Here is a 23414-nt window from a genome sequence, read left to right as displayed (position 1 = left end):
AATCCACACTAGTGTGTAGATCAACACCGGTATATAGTAAAATACGATATACTGCCCATCCCAAGATCTAGGTTTCAGGAAATGGCAGTAACGGGTGTTTCAAAAATGCTAAACGTTCCAACTTGATCTTAGGTCTACATCAGCATCACCTAAGGACGACCCTGATTGTACGTTGAAACGTGTATATATTTCTCGTTGTGCCCATAAGTCTATAGCCTACCATTCCTACATTTACATTTGATTATTAATTTAGCAGACGCTTTCATCCAGAGCGATTTACACGAGTAATTAGGGTTAAATGCCTTGCTCAAGAACACATTGGCAGATTTTTCACCTAGTCGGCTCGGGGATTGGACCTAGCGACCTTTCAGTTACTGGCCCAACGTTCTTAACTGCAGTCTTTTGCCGACGTCATTATTGGGCTAAAAAAGGTGCATTTACATGTTTGTTCCCACATGTGTGGGAACTGCACACGCGTTGTTGTGGGAGCCATGGGCTTTGCCGCCTCGCTGAAGAGGTACTCGTAGAGATTCTTTAAAGTTGCCTGTTCTAAGAAGGGACCCTTCCAGTTCCCCTTAGATACTGTTGCTATCAGCCAGGTCAAGCTGAGTGAAATTCTGATGAATGTATGGCTCCCATTTGAGAAAGCAACTAACTGATACCTGCTGCATGTCCCTGCACATTGTGTATGAAACAAGAATGTGATACGCTTTGCTACAACAAACCGGTTGGTTAGACAGGCTATAGATTGCATAGTGTGTCAATAGTTTGGCATGAAGGATATGTTGTTGAAAAGGCCATTGATCGAAGCTAGGGGAACTTTGCTAGTTTTGAAGCGTGTCCACAATGATGACGGTGATATCTTGCATTTGTATACTGTTCTTCTCAAAAAAAGGGGCCTTTTAGTTGTATGGGAGTATCTCACCCTTGCTATTCCATTTCTTTGTCCCGCAGTGGCCAAGCTTGCTGTGGCAGAGAAGCTACAGTGGACATGTGCTGAGCTTCCTACTGAGGGCCAGATGGTGGCACTGGTGGTCAGTGTGATGGAGAATCCTGGAGAGTTCTACTGCTACAAATATAACCAAGAAGGTACAGGCATTCTAAACATCTGACAGTAGGAGTGAGATTTTACTAGATTAGAATAAGGGAGCCTAGGTCTCCCGAGTGGCGCAGTGGTCTAAGGCAGTTCTAGCTATGTAAGCCGGAAAACATACATGCTGAGGCTGCATTTATTGTGGCTGGGGATTTTAACAAAGCTAATCTGAGAACAAGGCTTCCTAAATTATATCAGCATATTGAATGCGCGACACGGTCTGATAGCATTCTGGACCATTACTACTCTAACTTCCACAATGCATATAAAGGCCTCCCTTCGGCAAATCTGACCATGACTCCATTTTGTTGCTCCCAGTTTATAGACAGAAACTAAAACCAGAAACGCCCATGCACAGGTCTATCCAACGCTGGTCTGACCAATCGGACCAAAAAGTTTTAGCCACTGTGACTATTAAACCTTCCCTAACCAGAAACTGGATTGATGGCAGCATTGCGCGAATCACCTCTTTTGATCATGGCAAGGCGACTGGAAACATGACCAAATACAAACAGTGTAGCTATTTCCTCCAAGGCAATCAAAAGAGCAAAGCGTCAGTATAGAGACAAAGTAGAGTCGCAATTCAACAGCTCAAAAACGAGACGTATGTGGCAGGGTCTACAGTCAATCACGGATTACAGAATGAAAACCAGCCCCGTAAACGGACATCGACGTCATGCTCCCAGACAAATTAACCAACTTCTTTGCTCACTTTGAGGACAATACAGTGCCACTGACACGGCCCGCTACCAAAGCCTGTGGGCTCTCCTTCTCCCTGGCCAACGTGAGTAAAACGTTTAAACGTGATAAACCTCGCAAGGCTTCCGGCCCAGACGGCATCCCTAGCCGCGTTCTCAGAGCATGCGCAGATCAGCTGGCTGGTGTGTTTACGGACATATTCAATCAATCCCTATCCCAGTCTGCTGTGCCCACATGCTTCAAGATGGCCACCATTGTTCCTGTTCCCAAGAAAGCTAAGGTAACTGAACTAAATGACTATCGCCCCATAAGATTCACTTCCGTCATCATGAAGTGCTTTGAGAGACTAGTCAAGGATCATATCACCTCCACCCTACCTGACACCCTAGACCCACTTCAATTTGCTTACCGCCCCAATAGGTCCACAGATGACGCAATCGCCATCACATTGCACACTGCCCTATCCCATCTGGACGAGGAATACCTATGTAAGAATGCTGTTCATTGACTACAGCTCAGCATTTAACAGCATAGTGCCCTCCAAGCTCACCATTAAGCTCGAGACCCGGGGTCTCGACCCCGCCCTGTGCAACTGGGTCCTGGACTTTCTGACGGCTGTGGGAGCCTCACCTCAGAATGCATTTCCATTGACATATTGTTTCTTAAGTTGAGTTAAAACTTTGCTTCTATACCACTACATACAATTGCAATGTACACTGAACATAATTATAAAAGCAAGATGTGAAGTGTTGGTCACAAGCTTTTCATGAGCTGAAGTAAAAGATGTTCTATACGTACAAAAAGCTTATTTCTCTCAAATTTTGTGCACAAATTTGTTTACATCCCTGTTAGTGAGCATTTCTCCTTTGCCAAGATAATCCATCCACCTGAAAGGTGTGGCATATCAAGAAGCTGATTGAACAGCATGATCATTACACAGGTGCTGTGGACATTCATTACACAGGTGCACCTTGTGCTGTGGACAATAAGGCCACCCTCTAAAATGTGCAGTTTACACAATGCCAAAGATGTCTCAAGTTTTGAGGGCGCATGCAATTGGCATGCTGACTGCAGGAATGTCCACCAGAGCTGTTGCCAGATAATTGAATGTTAATTTCTCTACCATAAGCTGCCTCCAATGTCATTTTAGGGAATTTGGCAGTACGTCCAACACAGCCATTGAAGAGGAGTGGGACCACAGGCCACAATCAACAGCACTGCATGAGCCGTGTCTGGTGGTCACACCAGATACTGACTGGTTTTCTGATCCTACCTTTTTTTTTTAGTTATGTAACCAACAGATGCAAATCTGTATTTCCAGTCGTGAAATCCATGGATTAGGGCCTACTGAATTTATTTCAATTTACTGATTTCCCTATATGAAAACTCAGTAAAGTCTTTGAAATTGTTGAAATTGAATGTCAGAAACGGTTAAATATGGTACATGTGTTACATTCCCTGTTTTCACTGTAATTGACATTGCTTCATCAGCGATATCTGTTTGTGTTGTAAGACCTGCAGGTTCTAGCGGAGCTGAGGGCTGAGCTGAAGCGGCACTGTGAGGCAGACATCACCCCTTTCAGTCCTAGTGTGGGTGAGCCCTGCTGCGCTCTGTTCTCTGGTAAGAACAAACGACGAGATTTATCAAACGCCACTCTAACTGAATATCTATCATACTATATGGGGTAGTAAAAATATCTCCAAGGACTCAAAGGTCCTCTCTCTTACTCCCACTGGTGCAGTGAATGTAGTCGGAAACTGTATATTATGGTTAATACTGGTGTGTGTGCTCTCCCCCCACAGGTGATGGGGCATGGTACCGTGGTATGGTGCAGGGTGTGTGGGCTGGCAGTAAAGCCCGGGTGTATTTTGTGGACTATGGCAACACCAGTGATGTAGAACCAGCCCACCTCAGAGCGATCACACCCGAGCTCCTCAAACACCATTTCCTGGCTATCCGCTGCTGGCTAGCAGGTGTGTGTGTGTGTGACGGTTAAAGTAGTAACTTTTCTACATTGTCAAACTTTACAGGTTTTTTATGTAATAAGTTTTTACATTATCCGGTGGTTGTAATGTTATCAGGTGAGTAACAACTTTTTTGAGGAATAATGTAAACTTTTTTGATGAATGTTTTTATGTATTGCTTCCTTCAATTTGATGCATATACTGCTAGTTACAAACACAAGCTCATGCACATCATACCGGAATACTTCTATATAAACACACTCGCAAGCACACATTGAAATGTGCACAGTCATACACACACACACCCAAAAGTAACTGAATACTCATAAATAGAAAATGACAAGCGCACACTGAAACCGGTCTAGTCGAAAGAGATTTTCAAAATACCAATATAACACTTCTTTACTTGGCCATTGTACAACTGGAACTTTTCTTTTTGATGTCACAGTACCCAGACCCTGACACGCCATACACACAACAGGCTGTGTATGATGATGAGTACCGTAATTGCTGGACTATTAAGCGCACCTGAATATAAGCCGTACCCACTGAATTTTTTACAAATATGTATTTTGTACATAAATAAACCGCACATGTCTATAAGCCGCAAGTGCCTACCGGTACATTGAAACAAATGAACTTTACACAGCCTTTAAACGAAACACGGCTTGTAACAAAAATAAATAGGCTTTTAAACGAAACACGGCTTGTAACAAAAATAAATAGGCTTTAACGAAACACGGCTTGTAACAAAAATAAAAAATAAATAGCAGTAAACAGTAGCCTACCAAGAAAGTCAAACTTCATTGCGGTGGCGATTGTTTTGGCTTTCAGTCGGATCTGCACAGTTCCAACGTCTTATCATCGACTCATTAAGGCCAAGCTCCCGTGCAGCAGCTCTATTTCCTTTTCCAACAGCCAGATCGATCGCCTTCAACTTGAAAGCTGCATCATATGCATTTCTCCGTGTCTTTGCCATGATGAGGGTAACAAAATGACTACCGTAATCAGAATGATGGCAAGTTTGAGCGCGCTCGATTTACGTCACATTATGTGACGGTGCTCAGTTTTTTGGCGGCATGAATCTTGTGGGGGAAAAAAAGAATAATAAATTAGCCGCGTCATTGTATAAACCGCGAGGTTCATAGCGTGGGAAAAAAGTAGCGGCTTATAGTCCGGAAATTACGGTAACCTTGCTTGAGAGCTAGTTTTGAATCCAGTCTGTGCCCGGATGGGTGTCCGCTAGGAGGGGGTGGTCAAAAGGTTTGGTAGTTTGGTGGAACTCACCTGTGTGTTGAGGATCCTTGTTTTACAGTCCCGTGAGATAAAGATTACTTCTTGAAACCATTTTGTGCGTGTGCCTTGCTCAAGGGCACAACGGCAGGAGATTATATCTAGAATTAGATACCAGCAACCCTCCAGTTGCCGAGTCACATCCACTAGATTTTTCCCATGAGACCCAGGATTCAAAGGCCTGCCCCTCTAACCTCAAGGCTACGTGCCGCCCCATAGCAAGGTAACAAGAGACACAGGTTTGACTGCTCAGAGAGATGACATCGCAGATGGACCCTATTGGTTACAACCCCCACATAGAGCAGATGCGATTTGGCACAAACTGAGTAATACATAAACATTGCTTTTGCTATGTTATTAGCTACATGATCAGTTAAAGATGATACGTTATTCATCAAGTTGTTACTCCCATGATGACGTAAAAAACCACTGTGTAGTAGCATAACTTATAATGTAAAGTGAAAGGTTATTACATTATCTCTTCGTGTTTTATTACGTTATCCGGTAAGTCAGGGGTGTCAAACATACGGCCCGCGGGCCGGAACCGGCCCCCAAGGAGGTTCGATCAGGCCCGCAGGATAATTTGAAAGTGGAAAAAATGCATAAAAGACATGGAATTAATATTTTTAATTCGCTGCAATTCATGGATTATCCGCTAAGGGGCGCACTCTTTCCATCAGAGTAGAAGACAAGCCGCATCACTGAGACAGACTGAAAACAGCAGACGGTATCAATGCGCCATCTGCTGCTTGTTACGACGTTGTTAATACCTTGGTCTCTACCTCTCCGCTACACCCTCATTAGCCAAAATGTCGTTATCCAAACGGAGAAAAGTAGATAAGGAGTGTAGAATTTTCAAAGAAAAATGGACCACGTCCTATTTATTTACAGAGATGCACGGAAAACCTTCGTGCTTGGTGTGTTTGCAACAAGTTTCGGTATTGAAGGAATATAATATTCGACGCCACTACGAGACTCATCACAGCGAAAAATATGACGGCTTGCAAGGACAACTGAGAAGAGATAAGATTAACGAATTGCTGGCGGGTCTGAGGAAACAGCAGTCAACTTTCATCCAGAGCCGAGAAGTCAAAAAAATTCCTTTCTTTAAAAGTCTCATTTAATCTTAAAGTGCATTACTATATTTTTCAGTACCAATTAAAGTTTTGTGCCTTTGTACAATCAGTGGGATCAGTTGCAATGCATATTTGTGAATGATAAAAGTAAATTGCACATTTGTCTAAGGAAATATGAGGTGTTTCATGAAATGTTTTGTAAAAGGATAGTTCATTAAATTTCAATATTTTCCTAATGTTCTTGTGCTTCTTTACACCAAAACAAAGGAAAGACATGATATTTTGGTTATTTATAGCAGAGTATGGTATAATTTTAATGGTCCGGCCCACTTGACATCTCCCTAGGCCGTATGTGGCCCACGATGCGAAATGAGTTTGACACCCCTGCGGTAAGTTATAACATTAACTGGTGTTATTACATTAACCGTTAACCATTACTGTGTGTGTGAATGAATTACATTTTATTTTCATGTCAAATCTCCAGTTGGCAACCCATACCTTACTGACTTAATTGACACTAACAAACATTACAATGATTCAATGTGATACTAAAGTGATAATTATTACTGTTCTGCGCAGTGCGGACCGTGTAAGGTATTAAAGTTATCCAAGCAATAATAATAACTAGAGCAGTAAAAAAAAGTTAATACAGTTAAGTAAATACAGAAAACTTTTAACCCGGTCTTGCACAAAGAAAAGATTGTATGTACGTGTTTGTATATTTGCAGGATTTTGGGGATTTTGTTCATGATATCCTCATTCCTAAAATTGTAATTGTTTTCAAAACCTGCTCATACGAATATGGTGAGAAACTGTTGCAAATGTCAATGTGGGAAAACATAGCAAGTTATGACTATAAAATAGTCTTCCCCCAATCCCTGTAGGTGTTGAGCCTCTGAGCCCCCAGTGGAGTGCTGAGTCTATAGGCCGCATCCAGGCCCTGTGTGTGGGCCAGCAGCTCCATGCACGTGTCCTCTTCATCACAGAGCGAGGCTACGGACTTGAACTGGACAGCAGTGGTCAAAACGTGGCCACCACACTGCTCTCAGAACAGCTGGCCAAAGCCCCTGGACAGAGCCAGGCCCATGCTAAATCCGCTCCCACTGTCCCTAAAATCCCCCAGCAGAAGCCTGCCATTCAGAGAGACACCACCACTAGTGTGGGACCACCCAAACCCGCAGCCGCCAATGAAAATGAGCCGCCCACTGAGAAGCAGGTCAAGAAAAACAATCAGAGCAAGGCTAGTGCTCGGCAGCCGGCAAAAGTGTCCATCCCATTTGGGTCCGATGGAACTGAATCTGGTGAGTCAGATTTACTGTATTTTCAGTATCAATAATAGATTGTAACCATGTTTCCATCCAACCATTTTTAAACAATTCAAGTACCTGTCGGATAAAAAAACCTGATGATGGGCCTGATGGAAACAGCAAATTGTCGGTGGACTTTCTTAAATGTTGACAAAACCAAATCTGTATAATTTGATTGAAAATGTGTCGACAAGTTCATGGAAACCTAGCTTGTGTAATAATGAAATAACTTTTTTGGACAACAGCACAAGATTGGCTGCAATGTCACAGTTCATCTGTCTGTCCATGTCTTGCCTTCAGATAAAACACTTCTCTTCATTTTATTTCAGCATGAGCTTACATGACAGTGCTGAACCAATTAATTCAGTCACATTGCCAGTGCCACACACTTTTACAAGAACAATTCATGTTTATCAAATATCTCCTGTTTGTCTTTACTCGTGCCGTCATACAATATTTGTTGCTAATAAATTCAAGCGCAACTTAGAAATATCAACTTGAATTCCAACCCACCTGCCATCAATACAATTAAATCATGATTCAGTAAATGTGGTTTGATAAGGAGTAATTTATCATTTATCCTGAAACAGTGGTAAGGTTATGGCAAAATAAGTATGTACAGTGCCTTCACAAAGTATTCAGACCCCTTGACTTTGTCCACATTCTAAGTTGCAGCTGTATTCTAAAATTGATTAAAATATTTTTTCCCCTCGTCAATCTACACACAATAAATACCCTATAATGACAAAACGAAAACAGGTTTTTAGACATTTTTGCATATTTTTTTTTAAACAGTTACCTTATTTGCATAATATTCAGCGGCTTTGCTATGAGACTCGAAATTGAGCTCAGGTGCATCCTGTTTCCATTGATCATCCTTGGTGTTTCTACAACTTGAGTGGAGTCCACCTGTGGTAAATTCAATTGATTTGGACGTTATTTGGAAAGGCACACACCTGTCTATATAAGGTCCCACAGTTGACAGTGCATGTCAGCAAAAACCAAGCCATGATGTCAAAGGAATTGTCTGTTGAGATCCGAGACAGGATTGTGTCGAGGCACAGATCTGGGGAAGGGTACCAAAACATTTCTGCTACATTGAAGGTCCACAGAACACAGTGGCCTCCATTCTTAAATGGAAGATGTTTCAAACCACCAAGACAGTTCCTAGAGCTGGATGCCCGGCCAAACAGAGCAATCGGGGGAGAAGGGCCTTGGTCAGGGAGGTGACCAAGAACCCCATGGTCATTCTGACAGAGCTCCGGAGTTCCTCTGTGGAGATGGGAGAACCATCTCTGCTGCACTCCACCAATCAGGCATGTTATTGTAGAGTGGCCAGATGTAAGCCTCTCCTTAGTAAAAGGCACATGACAGCCCGCTTAGTTTGCCAAAAAAGCACCTAAAGACTCTCAAACAATGAGAAACAAGATACTCTGGTCTGATGAAATCCAGATTTAACTCTTTGGCCTGAATGTAAAGTGTCACGTCTGGAGGAAACCTGGCACCAACCCTACAGTGAAGCATGGTGGTGGCAGCATCATCCTGTGGGGATGTTTTTCAGCGGCAGGGACTGGGAGACCTAGTCAGGATCGAGGGAATGATGAACAGAGCAAAGTACAGAGATCCTTGATGAAAAGCTGCTCAGGATCTCAGACTGCGCCGAAGGTTCACCTTCCAACAAGACAACGACCCTAAGCACACAGCCACGACAACACAGAAGTGGCTTTGTGACAAGTCTCTGAATGTCCTTTAGTGGACTTGAACCCAATCTAACATCTCTGGAGAGACCTGAAAATAGCTGTGCAGCAACGCTCCCCATACAACCTGACAGAGCTTGAGAGGATCTGCAGAGAAGAATGGGAGAAACTCCCCAAATACAGGTCTACCAAGCTTGTAGTGTCATGTACAAAGGTGCTTCAACAAAGTGCTGAGTAATGAGTCTGAATACTTTTGTAAATGTGATTTAATTTTTTTTATATACATTTGCAAAATATTTCAAAAACATGTTTTTGCTTTGTCATTATGGGGTATTGTGTGTAGGTTGACTGGGGGGGGGGGGGGGGGGGAAATATCTAATCATCAAATAAAAACCAAGTAATATACACAACTGCAATATTTTATTATTACAAAGTAATTTTCTATTTATGTCTACCCAATGTGGACCTGACGGAGACAATGGAATATGGAATGTTTTGGCAATTGAACATTCACTCTTTTGGGATTTTAGAATTTCCATTAAAAAGCTTAAATTATTCTAATGTCATTATTTCATGTTTAAAAATATCGCAATTTTTTTTTATTGATCGTAATCGAACCCACCTCCAAAAAGCACTAATCGCTCAGCACTAGAATTAGTATATGATTGTTTAGTGTGTTTATGTCTGAAGCTTTAACCACAGTCACAACAGCTAAATTGTTTAATTCCTGTCTGAATTGGTCTATGCCTGGTCAGGTTATTCTTAAAAAATCTTTTCACACAGTCACCACAGCTAAATGGGATTGAAGCTCTTTCCTCAGTCATCACAGCTAAATGTTTATTTTTTTATTTTACCTTCATTTAACTAGGCAAGTCAGTTAAGAACAAATTCTTATTTTCAATGACAGCCTAGGAACAGAATGACAGATTTGTGCCTTGTCAGCTCGGGGATTCGAACTTGCAACCTTTCGGTTACTAGCCCAATGCTCTAACCACTAGGCTACCCTGCCGCCCCACAGCTAAATGTATTTTCTCCTGTGGGAATCCTAATGTGCATGGGCAGATATTTTGTGTTTTAAGGTCTTGCCACAAATGTGGCAGGTGCTGGGTATCCCACTGTGACCGAGTCAAACATGGGCCTTCAATTTACAGACTGAATAGTTTTTTTGCCGAAGCGGCATTTGCTGGGTCTCTTGTCGAGAGTCACATGGCTCTGCAGGTCAGCTTTAAAAGATATAACTTTTTGCCACAATCACAGCAGCTGTGAGACGTGGTGCTGGGTTTGGTACAGTGTTCCCCCATTGATGGGGTTTAGATCCAATGATGAGCTGGGATGCAATTATGGGCTTGGATCCAATGGTCTCCTTGTCTTCTGTTATTACAGTTTGTATAGTGTGGTATTTTAGTAGGAGAGTGTATGAAAGTGTAGTAGTCTTGAGTGTAGTCTGATGAAAAGTGTGATCTAACTGCCACACAATCCAAACTAATGAGGGTGATAGTCTATCACTGCTTTAAGTATTATTACAACTATCAAAGTAATCAAACCAACTGACTAAATTTAACTTGGACTATAATTACCTGCTTTGCTGAAACATTTTAATCTTCTTCCACTACCACAAACATACTTTTAAAGAGTTAAATCAAGCCCCACATTTAATTTAATTTAAAGTTACCACCTAGTTATTATTCTTTAGCACGCAGTTCTCTGCTGCCAATGACTGGAACGAATTGCAAAATCGCTGAAGCTGGAGATTTATATTTCCCTCACTAACTTTAAACATCAGCTATCTGAGCAGCTAACGTACATAGTCCATCTGTAAACAGCCAACCCAATCTACCTACCTCATCCCCATATTGTTTTTATTTACTTTTCTGCTCTTTTGCACACCAGTATTTCTACTTGCACATCACCATCTGCTCATCTATCACTCCAGTGTTAATTTGCTACTATGGCCTATTTGTTGCCTTACATCCTCACCTCATTTGCACACACTGTATATACTGAATTTTTTTTCTATTGTGTTATTGACTGTACGTTTTTTTATTCCATGTGTAACTGTTGTTTTTGTCGCATTGCTTTGCTTTATCTTGGCCAGGTCGCAGTTGTAAATGAGAACTTGTTCTTAACAGGCGTACCTGGTTAAATAAAGGTGGGAGAAAAAGAAATAGTAAAGTAAAACTTTTTAAACTTCTTCCACTACCCAAAAAATGTATTTTATAAAGCTAAAGCAAGCTCCACAACTTTACTTCATTTTAATCTATACTGAACAAACATATAAACGCAACATGTACGGTGTTGGTCCCATGTTTCATGAGCTGAAATAAAAGATTACAGAAATGTTCCATACAGACAAAAAGTGTATTTATCTCAAATGTGTTTACATCCCTGTTAGTGAGCATTTCTCCTTTGCCAAGATACTCCATCCACCTGACAGGTGTGGCATATCAAGAAGCTGATTAAACAGCACGATCATTGCATAGGTGCACCTTGTGCTGGGGACAATAAAAGGCCACTTTATATTGTGCAGTTTTGCCACAAAACACAATGCCACGGATGTCTCAAGTTTTGAGGGCGCAAGCAATTGTCATGCAGGAATGTCCAGAGCTGTTGCGAGAGAATTTAATGTTACATTGTTTTAAAGAATTTAATAGTATGTCCAACTGGCCTCCCAACCGCAGACCATGTGTAACCACGCCAGCCCAGGACCTCCATATCCGGCTTCTTCACATGCGGGATCATCTGAGACCAGCCACCCGGACATCTGATGAAACTGTGTGCTTGCACAAAGAATGTCTGCGCAAATTGTCAGAAACCGTCTCAGGGAAGCTCATATGCGAGCTCGTAGTCCTCACCAGGTTCTTGACCTGACTGCAGTTCAGCGTCGTAACCGACTTCAGTGGGCAAATGCTCACCTTCTGGCCACTGGCCACTGGCACGCTGGAGAAGTGTGCTCTTCATGGATGAATCCTGGTTTCAACTGTACCGGGCATATGACAGACAGTGTGTTTGGGTGAGCGGTTTGCTGGTGTCAATATTGTTTAGTGTCCCATGGTGTCGGTGGGGTTATGCTATGGGCAGGCATAAGCTACGGACAACAAACACAATTGCATTTTATCGATGGCAATTTGAATGCACAGAGACACCGTGACAAGATCCTGAGGCCCATTGTAGTGCCATTCATCTGCCTCATCACCTCAGGTTTCAGCATGATAATGCACGGCAACATGTTGCAAGGATCTGTACACAATTCCTGGAAGGTGAAAATGGCCCAGTTCTTCAATGGTCTGCATACTCACCAGGCATGTCACCTGTTAAGCATGTTTGGGATGCTCTGGATCAACGTATACGACAGCGTTTTTCAATTCCCGCCGATATCCAGCAAATTCACACAGCCATTGAAGAGGAGTTGGACCACATTCCACAGGCCACGATCAACAGCCTGATCAACTCTATGTGAAGGAGATGGTGGTCACACCAGATACTGACTGGTTTTCTGATCCATGTATCTGTGGCCAACAGATGCATATCTGTATTCCCAGTCATGTGAAATCCATAGATTAGGGCCTAATGAATTTCTTTCAATTGACTGATTTCCCTATAGGAACTGTAACTCAGTAAAATCTTAGAAATTGTTGAATGTTGCATTTATTTTTCTTCAGTGTAGTTCCAATATGCAGTCGCTGCATAACAAACTGGATGTTGGTTTGACATTTTGTATACCATAAGCTACTGAAGAGAACTAAACCCACCAAATGAACCATCCAGCAATGGACAGAGAAGCAATGAACCCTGTCCTAAGTTCCATCACCTGCACTCACTGGGACAGTTGTTTCTGATTGTGACAGTGTAGACAAGATGGCAGCAAGACAATGCCAATTCATACTTACTGACATAAGAAAACAAATCCTACAAAGGTCCTACCACCATAAATAGAGAGTTGAAATGGAAATACCTCTGAATACCAATAGACCACAAGCTCACCACAGACATAACAAAGAAATCCCAGCCGTGACTGTCAGTCATAAAATGTCTGTAACATTTACATCAAACCTTAACTCCTTTTGTTAGCTACTTTACCAAGTATCTGACTCCCTACCTGCATATCGAAGATATTACTAGTACAACATTGTCAGTCTCACAGGATTACAAACTGCATGAAAAATAATCTGACACCCAGTCCCATCCCTTAAAATATCACTCCTAAATAAACGTCCTATCCAGCGCAAAGCCTGTTAAATAATCTCCAGCCCAACCAACCACTCAACCAGAGCTTTGGCCTTCTCCCATCAGGTTGACGGTACAGGACAGTAAAATGCCATAATTCAGCAGGACATTTAATTGATTCTGGAATTTAACATACATTTCCGGGTGACTTCCTAATTTTAATGTCTGTGCACATTAGGGCTGTCCTTGACCAATTGATTGGTAAACATTTTTAAATGTGTATTTTTCCATATAGACACACCCTATGTGTTTTAATAAAATCAACTATATGCATTGAACTTACGGTTTGATGAAATAAGACTGCCTCGAGGGCGCCAGAGATCTAGATAACCAGAATATTCTTTTTTTTTTTCCAACTAATCTCCCGCTCCTGCTGGCTTTCGCAGATTCCGCCATTACTTTCATTAAGTTGCCGGTAATAGGCTACACGAGGAGTCTGCAACTTTTCTCAAGTGGAATGCCAATTTATCTTACCATATCTACTGATCTGCGTGCCAGTTCTGGTTTTCATAGGCACATTTTAATTTCATTTATAATAACGTCTTATCTCAATCATTGTCATGTGGCTAATCAAACTTCTATCCCAATCTAAATAAAAATTGTACCAACCTAAAAAGTAACTTCCATTGCCAACTATGTAATAGCCTACATATAGCCCAATTAAAAAAATAAAAATGTATCCTATAAATCACATTGGCTACACATGAGCCTGTCTGCAACAAACTTGAAACCTTGTATCAACTATTAACTTTGGTACGGCCAGAAGCTTGTGCTGGCGAACTTGCAACATTGCATAAAATATTCTGGCCGAGCAGAGTTTCCAGCGCCGGTGATCTCGGCACAGACACAGTTGTAGGCTATTTGTGCAAGGGATAAGAAGCCATGCTTGACTTGGGCAGGAGCTCACCGGAGCTTTATAATGCTTGAGCTCCTGTTCCTCTTAGAATATTAGCTCAAAAATATTGTGTCGCTCCTGCACCTAAATATAGACCATACCAGCACCCAAAATGAGTACCGGAACCTATTTCACTCCAAGTCAAGCACTGATAAGACGTAATCGGGTTGGCCTATTTTATGTAATTTCCACTTGATCAGCGCATGATATCTTTCCCTTTTCACGAGTGGTTATCGAAAGGGAGAGGGCTGGAAAGATTTTTTTAAAATACACTATCGGTCAAAAGATTTAGAACACATATTCATTCAAGGGTTTTTCTTTATTTTTACTGTTTTCTACATTGTAGAATAATAGTCAAGACATCAAAACTATGAAATAACACATATGGAATCATGTAGTAATCCAAAAAGTGTTAAAACAAATCAAAATATATTTTACATTTGAGGTTCTTCAAAGTAGCCACCCTTTGCCTCGTGACAGCTTTGCATTCTCTCAACCAGCTTCACCTGCAATGCTTTTCCAACAATCTTGATGGAGTTCCCACATATGCACATTGTCGGAAGAGCGCATTCTGGAGAGAGAGAATTACATTGTGCATCTGGGCGCATGGTTAAGCCGACGTCTGCGTTGTCCATGCAGCATTTACGATGATACGGCCTCAGCGGAAGTCAGAGCATTCATATTGCTTGAGCTTCGTGGAGCAGTGCAGAGCTGTTGGCAAGGAAGTAAATTTATCTACAGGATGTACCACCCTCACCTACCGTCAACCAATCATGTCAATGCGGAGTTATACAGAGCCCTACGCATTGTTACAACATTTGGGAAGCGAATTGCGATACGGTACGGCGCTTGATTTGTCCTGTGCATGTCTCTGGAGGCGCTGCAATTGTCACATGGAGCCTTCGGCCACAATTTTGGATCAAGCATAAATTGGGTTTTAGTCTAGGCTTCCGCAATGGATTAGTTGACATATATATATTTTTGTTTCTGGTCGACCAACAACCAAACAGTCGACTAATTGGGGTCAGCCCTAATGCATATGTGTGGGGTGGAGGGGTGACTTGTGAGCTATGGAAATAATTGCATTTTCAAGGACATTAGTCAAGGAAACCATTAGTCAATCAATGTTAACGCTAGTAGTGCTAATCAGACGAACGATATATCTACCTCAGCAGACAAATTCCCTCTGGACTGGAGGACGGTGGAGCTGCCTCGCAATGAGACCTTCCAGCCTTGCATAGCAGCCGTTGTCAGCCCCAGTCTATTCTACCTTTTCAACCCCAGCCACGGTGAGGACTCTCTTTCTCTCCTGTCTCTTGTTCTTTGTGTCTACAGAAATCCATGTCAATTTTTACAGGTGTACAATTACACCAGACTCACCCACAAATTATCTGTGTATACTGTGTGAACACTAATTTGTGTCTGTGTGTGGTCTAGTGTATGTGGAGAGACTGCAGAGTGTGATGATGGACTTGGCTGTATACTGCACCACCAAGGCCTTGCCTAGTCAGTGCAAACCCATGCCAGGAGCTGCATGCTGTGCCCAGTTTTCGGGTGAGGAGTCGTCATTCCCCCCCCCACACACACACTAACCCTAACCCACACTTTCATCACCTTGTGGACAGGACTTTGCACACACACACATGCACTCTCACTGCTAAAATACACACCCATTCAGTGCCTCACACAATGCATACACATGCAGTGCTTCAACAACAATCAGATATTTCCCATTTCAAGGGCACTATAAAATAACCTCTAACTCAATGACACTCATTTTTTTATTTTTTTTATTTTATAAATTTTATCCCCTTTTCTCCCCCAATTTTCGTGGTATCCAATCGCTAGTAATTACTATCTTGTCTCATCGCTACAACTCCCGTACGGGCTCGGGAGAGACGAAGGTCGAAAGCCATGCGTCCTCCGAAGCACAACCCAACCAAGCCGCACTGCTTCTTAACACAGCGCGCCTCCAACCCGGAAGCCAGCCGCACCAATGTGTCGGAGGAAACACCGTGCACCCGCCCCCCTCGGTTAGCGCGCACTGCGCCCGGCCCGCCACAGGAGTCGCTGGAGCGCGATGAGACAAGGATATCCCTACCGGCCAAACCCTCCCTAACCCGGACGACGCTAAGCCAATTGTGCGTCGCCCCACGGACCTCCCGGTCGCGGCCGGCTGCGACAGAGCCTGGGCGCGAACCCAGAGACTCTGGTGGCGCAGTTAGCACTGCGATGCAGTGCTCTAGACCACTGCGCCACCCGGGAGGCCTGACACTCATTTTTTTAAACGTTAGGTGAAATCTAATCGTAAAGTGAACGGATTGCCATTTTTTCACGCTGCTCAGGATTTGGCAATATGGCCGTCCATTCACTTTATGATCAGATTTGACCTAACGTTTCAATATGGCTAAATCTCTTTCTGGAAAGACAGGGAATTTTAAGTTCTGTTCCAAATACTTTAATTATGGTACACAGAGTTCTACTGATAGATCACACAGCTCTTTTGGGATGTTTTCAAACCAATTGAATGCCAACATTAGCAATATGCTTACATGAGGAACTAGGGTGGTGGGGGGGCAGGAACCTGGAATGCTAAATGGTGGATTGCTCTGACAAGGTGTCAAAGCACGAGGTAGGAAACCCCCAAAAATGGATTGGACACAGCAGTGTTGATCAACTCATGATAAAAATGTAATATTCAATATCAGTAAGTTAGACTTCACAAACTGGTGTGTTATAACCTTCAATCTGGATAACAACACAAAACAAATCATAAGACTACAAAAAAAAAAACAGCCCCATCGCAGACCCCGATGTCTTGCTCCCAGACAAACTAAACAACTTCTTTGCTCGCTTTGAGGACAATACAGTGCCACCGACACGGCCCGCTACCAAAATCTGCAGGCTCTCCTTCACCGCAGCCAACGTGAGTAAAACATTTAAACGTGTTAACCCTCGCAAGGCTGCCGGCCCAGACGGCATCCCTAGCTGCGTCCTCAGAGCATGCGCAGACCAGCTGGCTGGTGTGTTTACGGACATATTCAATCAATCCCTATCCCATTCTGCTGTTCCCACATGCTTCAAGATGGCCACCATTGTTCCTGTTCCCAAGAAAGCTAAGGTAACTGAGCTAAACGACTATCGCGACTACTATAGCACTCACTTCCGTCATCATGAAGTGCTTTGAGAGACTAGTCAAGGATCATATCACCTCCACCCTACCAGACACCCTAGACCCACTCCAATTTGCTTACCGCCCCAATGGGTCCACAGACGACGCAATCACACTGCAAACTGCACACTGCCCTCACCCATCTGGACAAGAGGAATACCTATGTAAGAATGCTGTTTCTTCGACTACAGCTCAGAATTTAACAGCATAGTACCCTCAACTCGTCATTAAGCTCAAGACCCTGGGTCCTGGACTTTCTGACGGGACGCTCCCAGGTGGTGAGGGTAGGAAACAACATCTCCACCCCGCTGATACTCAACACAGGGGCCCCACAAGGGTGCGTTCTCATCCCTCTCCTGTACTCCCTGTTCACCCATGACTGCGTGGCCAAGCACGCCTCCAACTCAATCATCAAGTTTGCGGACGACACTACAGTCGTAGGCTTGATTACAAACAACGACATGACGGCCTACAGGGAGGACTTGAGGGCCCTCGGAGTGTGGTGTCAGGAAAATAACTTCACACTCAACGTCAGCAAAACAAGGAGATGATCGTGGATTTCAGGAAACAGCAGACGGAGCACCCCCCTATCCACATCGACGGGACAGTAGTGGAGAAGGTGGAAAGTTCCTCGCCGACCACATCACAGACAAACTGAAATGGTCCACCCACACAGACAGGGTGGTGAAGAAGGCGCAACAGTGTCTCTTCAACCTCAGGAGGCTGAAGAAGTTTGGCTTGTCACCAAAAACACTCACAAATTTTTACAGCTGCACAATCGAGAGTATCCTGTCGGGCTGTATCACCGCCTGGTACGGCAAATGCTCTGCCCACAACCGTAAGGCTCTCCAGAGGGTAGTGAGGTCTGCACAATGCATCACTGGGGGCAAAGTTCCTGCCCTCCAGGACACCTACATCACCCGATTTCACAGGAAGGCCAAAATGATCATCAAGGACAACAACCACCTGAGCCACTGCCTGTTCACCCCACTATCATCTAGAAGGCGAGGTCAGTACATGTGCAGCAAAGCTGCGACCGAGAGACTGAAAAACAGCTTCTATCTCAAGGCCATCAGACTGTTAAATAGCCATCACTAGCACATTAGAGGCTGCTGCCTATAGGCATAGACTTGAAATCACTGGCCACTTTAAGGAATGGAACAATAGTCACTTTAATAATGTTTACGTATCTGTTATTACTCATCTAATGTATTTACTGTATTCTATACTATTCTACAGTATATTAGTCCGTTCCGCTCTGATATCGCTCGTCCATATGTGTACAGTCTTAATTCATTCCTACTTAGATTTGTGTGTATTGGGTATATGTTGTGTAATTTGTTAGATATTGCTGCACTGTCGGCGCTAGAAGCACAAACATTTCACTGCAATAACATCTGCTAATCACGTGTATGTGACCAATAAAATTTGATTTGATTTGCCTTGATGACAGCTTTGCACACCCGACCTCAACCATCTTCATGAGGTAGTCACCTGGAATGCATTTCAATTAACAGGTGTGTCTTGTTAATTTGTGGAATTTCTTTCCTCCATAATGCTTCCTTCAACCAGCTTCACCTGGAATGCTTTTCCAACAGTCTTGAAGGATTTCCCACATGCTGAACACTTGTTGGCTGCTTTTCCTTCACCCTGCGGTCCAACTCATCCCAAACCAGGTTAGGTATTGTGGTGGCCAGGTCGTCTGATGCAGCACTCCCATCACTCTCCTTCTTGGCCAAATAGCCCTTACACAGTCTGGAGGTGTGTTGGGTCATTGTCCTTTTGAAAAACAAATGATAGTCCCACTAAGCACAAACCAGATGGGATGGCATATCGCTGCAGAATGCTGTGGTAGCCATGCTGGTTAAGTGTTCCTTGAATTCTATATAAATCACAGACAGCGTCACCAGCTAAGCACCCACACACCATCACACCACAGAGATCATCTGTTCACCTACTCTGCGTCTCACAAAGACACCGCGGTTGGAACCAAAAATATCAGATTTCCACCGGTCTAATGTCCATTGCTCGTGTTTCTTGGCCCAAGCAAGTCTCCTCTTCGAACATAAAGGCCTGATTCACGCAATCTCCTCTGAACAGTTGATGTTGAGATGTGCCTGTTACTTGAACTCTGAAGCATTTATTTGGCCTGCAATCTGAGCTGCAGTTAACTCAAATGAACTTATCCTCTGCAGCAGAGGCAATTCTGGGTCTTCCATTCCTGTGGCTGTCCTCATGAGAACCAGTTTCATCATAGTGCTTAATGGTTTTTTGCAACTGCACTTGAAGAAACTTACAAAGTTCTTGAAATGTTCCGTATTGACTGACCATGTCTTAAAGTAACGATGGACTGTCATTTCGCTTTGCTTGTTTGAGCTGTTCCTTGCCATAATATGGACTTTGTCCTTTACCAAATAGTGCTACCTTCTGTATACCAACCCTACCTTGTCACACACAACTGGCTCAAACGCATTAAGAAGGAAATAAATGAACAAACTTTTAACAAAGCATTCCAGATGACTACCTCATGAAGCTGGTTGGGAGATAGCCATGGGTGTGCAAAGCTGTAAAGGGTGGGTACTTTGAAGAATATAAAATATATTGACGCTTTTTTGGTTACTACATGATTCCATATGTGTTATTTCATAGTTTTGATGTCTTCACTATTATTCTACAATGTAGAATATAGTAAAAAAAGAAAGAATAACCCTTGAATGAGTAGGTGTCCAAACTTTTGACTGGTGCTGTAAGTATTCACACCCCTGAGTCAATTCTGTTATACTCACAGACATCATTCAAACAGTTTTATAAACTTCAGAGTGTTTTCTATCCAATACGAATAATAATATGCATATATTAGCAACTGGGACTGAGGAGCAGGCCGTTTACTATGGGCACTTTTGTGCACCTTTCATCCAAGCTACTCAATACTGCCCCTGCAGCCAGAAGAAGTTAACGCCGATTTTTAAAAACCGATGTCAAAGCTACCTTGCATACCTATTTAATGTAGGTACATGACATAATGACGCCACGTAAAATTTTGCGCTACACGTGCAACACAGCATTCTTAACCTAGCCCACAATGTCTGTTGTGTGGATCGAGCAGTCAACAAGTCGAACATCATTTGTAAGAGTAAGACAATTTCAGCGAGACAACGCAAAGGCGAAGTCGATTAAAGCCAAGATAATGGCATTCATTGCCCTTGACAATCAACCGTTCTCTGTCGTGGGTGATGCTGGCTTTCGCCGACTGGTCGAGCACCGTTACACACTACCAAGTGCGCTATTTTTCAGATGTTGCCTTACCGGCGTTACACAGTAATAGCGTCACTGCTATTAGCTTCATGACATACATTCTATGGAACGCCGTTTGGGTCTTTGCGTGTCAAAAAAGATACAGTAGCACTGTCAAAGCTGTACAAAAAAGTCTGCAAACACCGGCCACGAACGATGTGTTTACAATACCGCGTTGGTAATAAAGCATAATTTGTTGGACCGCAACTTCTGGGGTAGCTAGCTTTAGCTAGGTACCTAGTGTTGTGTCTTTGGCATCATTAAACTGAAGACTTATTTATCAAATAACTCTCTAAATTGATTAATCATGTAACTGTAATTAACTAGGAAATCGTGGCACCAAGGAAAATATTCAGATTATAAAGTTATAATTTTCCTAACATAACTTTCAGATATTTGAATATCTGATCACTTAGTCTTAGAATTAATGAATTATTTACCTCATGTTAGTCTCATTCCAAACATCGTAAATTGTTGGTTATCTGCACGAACCCAGTCTTCACTGAGTCATCCTACATCAATTATCTTAAGTAATTTATTTACTAAGTAATTCACAGAAATGCATAAACAAACAGTAGATTGTTACAAGGAAATGATAACGGAGTTTCCCTAATGGGATAAACCGGCATCGCGGCTAGGTGTACAAAAGGGAAGTGGGGGTCGACTGAGAAGACAACACACAGTTGATAATTATAACAATTGAAATGCTAATCCTTTGCACATGAACGCTCACTCATTCAGGAACAATTGCAATCACTATATATATTTACGCTCAGTGTGTCGTCAGGATCTCTGTTGAAAAGTTTGTTTCTGTTGGAGAGTCTGTCCGCCCTCGCTCTCTGTCTTGGTTAGAATGGATAGTTCAGAGTGACATTCATTCATGTCGTTATAGAATAGATGTTTCGGCGGTTGTCGGTCTTCGCGTTCAATGATACCGAATTCCTAGCTGCAGACTAGCAATTAATATCAAAGACTTGTTCTTATTCTGTCGGTATCGATAGTCTAAGAGTTTAACCATGTGGGATGGTTAAAAGATTCAGCAATCGTCTCAAACCTTGGCCCTCTCGTTATCGAGGTAAGATGGTCTGCAACCTTTGTCTTCTCGTAATTGAGAGAAACATGGTCTGTTGAGAAATTCTCAAGGTGGGGGTTTTATTCGGAAGAGCAGAAAAAGGCTGTCTCATGACGCCAGGTCCTAACTGTGTTCATGGGGGCGTGCCAGTGACTTAAGTGAAACTTTACACAGAAATGCAATTCTCTCACATTACATAGCATCCCATAATTTCACATAGTTTAATCTTTCCTCATTTTATACAACAATTAGATGTAAGCCTCATTACTGAGGCTATTGTATAAACAGCGTTATGGTAATGTGGCCGTATTGTCTCATGAGTTTCACAAAATTGTACCAAATGGACCAGTTCGTAGCTGGATTCTTCACCGATCTTTTATACCTTCTCCAGAACATAAATGTTGTTCGGACCTAAAGTTCTGTGAGGTGGAAGAAATTCCTTTGTTCTCTCTATGAAAACTCCCTCTCTCTCTCTATACTGTGGCCATGAGGAGATAATCTCCTCCAGGAATTTACGACCCGAGGTCGCAGCAGCCTGAGTGTGGGAGACAGAGAGAGGGGGATGGGGCTTGCTGTACCCAAAGAGGGCAACGTCATGACACTAGCTAGCACCAATACAACCAGCCTGAAAACAATGACCAGTAGAAACTGCAGTCATTTTCATTATTCTTAGCAATGATTTAGGAATCCTTGTGAGTAAGTATTATCAAGGTTGTCACTTGTTCGCCTATTGAAATTGAACTTCAATTCATGAAAATAAATAGCTAGCCAGCTACTTAACCCTGTTACTCAAAGCTAACGTTATAAGCAGCCAGCTAGCTTCATCTGGCTAATGATGCTCGACCGGACCAGGGTAATGTTTTGTGAAGCTAGCCACAATAAGGATTAGGCACAATAGTGGAATTTGCGGTTTACCTTCAAAATGAAAATATGTCATTGACAATGATGCAAATAAATACAAATAGTAGAATTATGCCATACTTTTATTTTGAATGCTAACCTCGAAGTCCGCTATTGTGGCTAGTTTCACATAGATGGGTCCGACCACCATTAATCAAATAATAATTGTTATAAATTAGAGGTATTTTAGATGATACCTAGCTATATAGTTAGCTAGCTATCTATAGCTACTGAAACAGATTGTCGTTTTGCTATGTTTTTGGGGAATATTTTTTTTTGCATCCATGAGCTAGCTAGCTTTTTTTTAATGACCAGCACTGTAGGTGCGTGAGACAACTTTACCAGCATCATAGCATAGGTATCGATCAATCGTGACATATGACATACGAGTGATGGTGTAATCAATGTGTAATAACTATGTAAAAAATATATGAACGCATTTGTGAAGTGCAGTCATATTCAGGTCTTGATTGGTCAACAAGCTTATTTGACACAAAATAGTGTAATTTGATGTGCATCCTTTTAGACAAGCAAAGACCCAAACGGCATTCCATAGAAATCCTGGTTGAGAATGAAACGACTGAACAAATGAACAACAAAACAGCACAGCAAGTAAGTGAAAGAAATAATAAAAAAATAGGTTTTGATTATGTTTTACTGGTAATGGGGACATATGTAAATGCCAACATTTTTTTTTGTGTGTGTGTGGGTAACCTTTATTTAACTA

The 23414-nt window shown here is 42.5% G+C and overlaps 1 protein-coding gene across 1 annotated transcript in view; it reads left to right on the top strand.

Annotated features, from left to right (window-relative positions):
* The window catches only part of tdrd1 (tudor domain containing 1), a 75331-nt gene that overhangs the window by 42751 nt on the left and 9166 nt on the right, over positions 1-23414 (top strand). The window contains exons 16-22 of the mRNA XM_039010270.1: positions 963-1089; positions 3306-3413; positions 3596-3766; positions 7011-7213; positions 7268-7427; positions 15422-15538; positions 15687-15803. Of these exons, the coding sequence (XP_038866198.1) occupies positions 963-1089; positions 3306-3413; positions 3596-3766; positions 7011-7213; positions 7268-7427; positions 15422-15538; positions 15687-15803 (1003 nt within the window). The remainder of the gene's footprint in view (positions 1-962; positions 1090-3305; positions 3414-3595; positions 3767-7010; positions 7214-7267; positions 7428-15421; positions 15539-15686; positions 15804-23414) is intronic.

Source organism: Salvelinus namaycush, chromosome 16 (assembly GCF_016432855.1).
Source record: "Salvelinus namaycush isolate Seneca chromosome 16, SaNama_1.0, whole genome shotgun sequence".
In the NCBI taxonomy this organism is placed as follows: domain Eukaryota; kingdom Metazoa; phylum Chordata; class Actinopteri; order Salmoniformes; family Salmonidae; genus Salvelinus; species Salvelinus namaycush.
The sequence above is the reverse complement of the archived record's forward strand: the minus strand, read 5'-3'. Positions and strand labels throughout refer to the sequence as shown.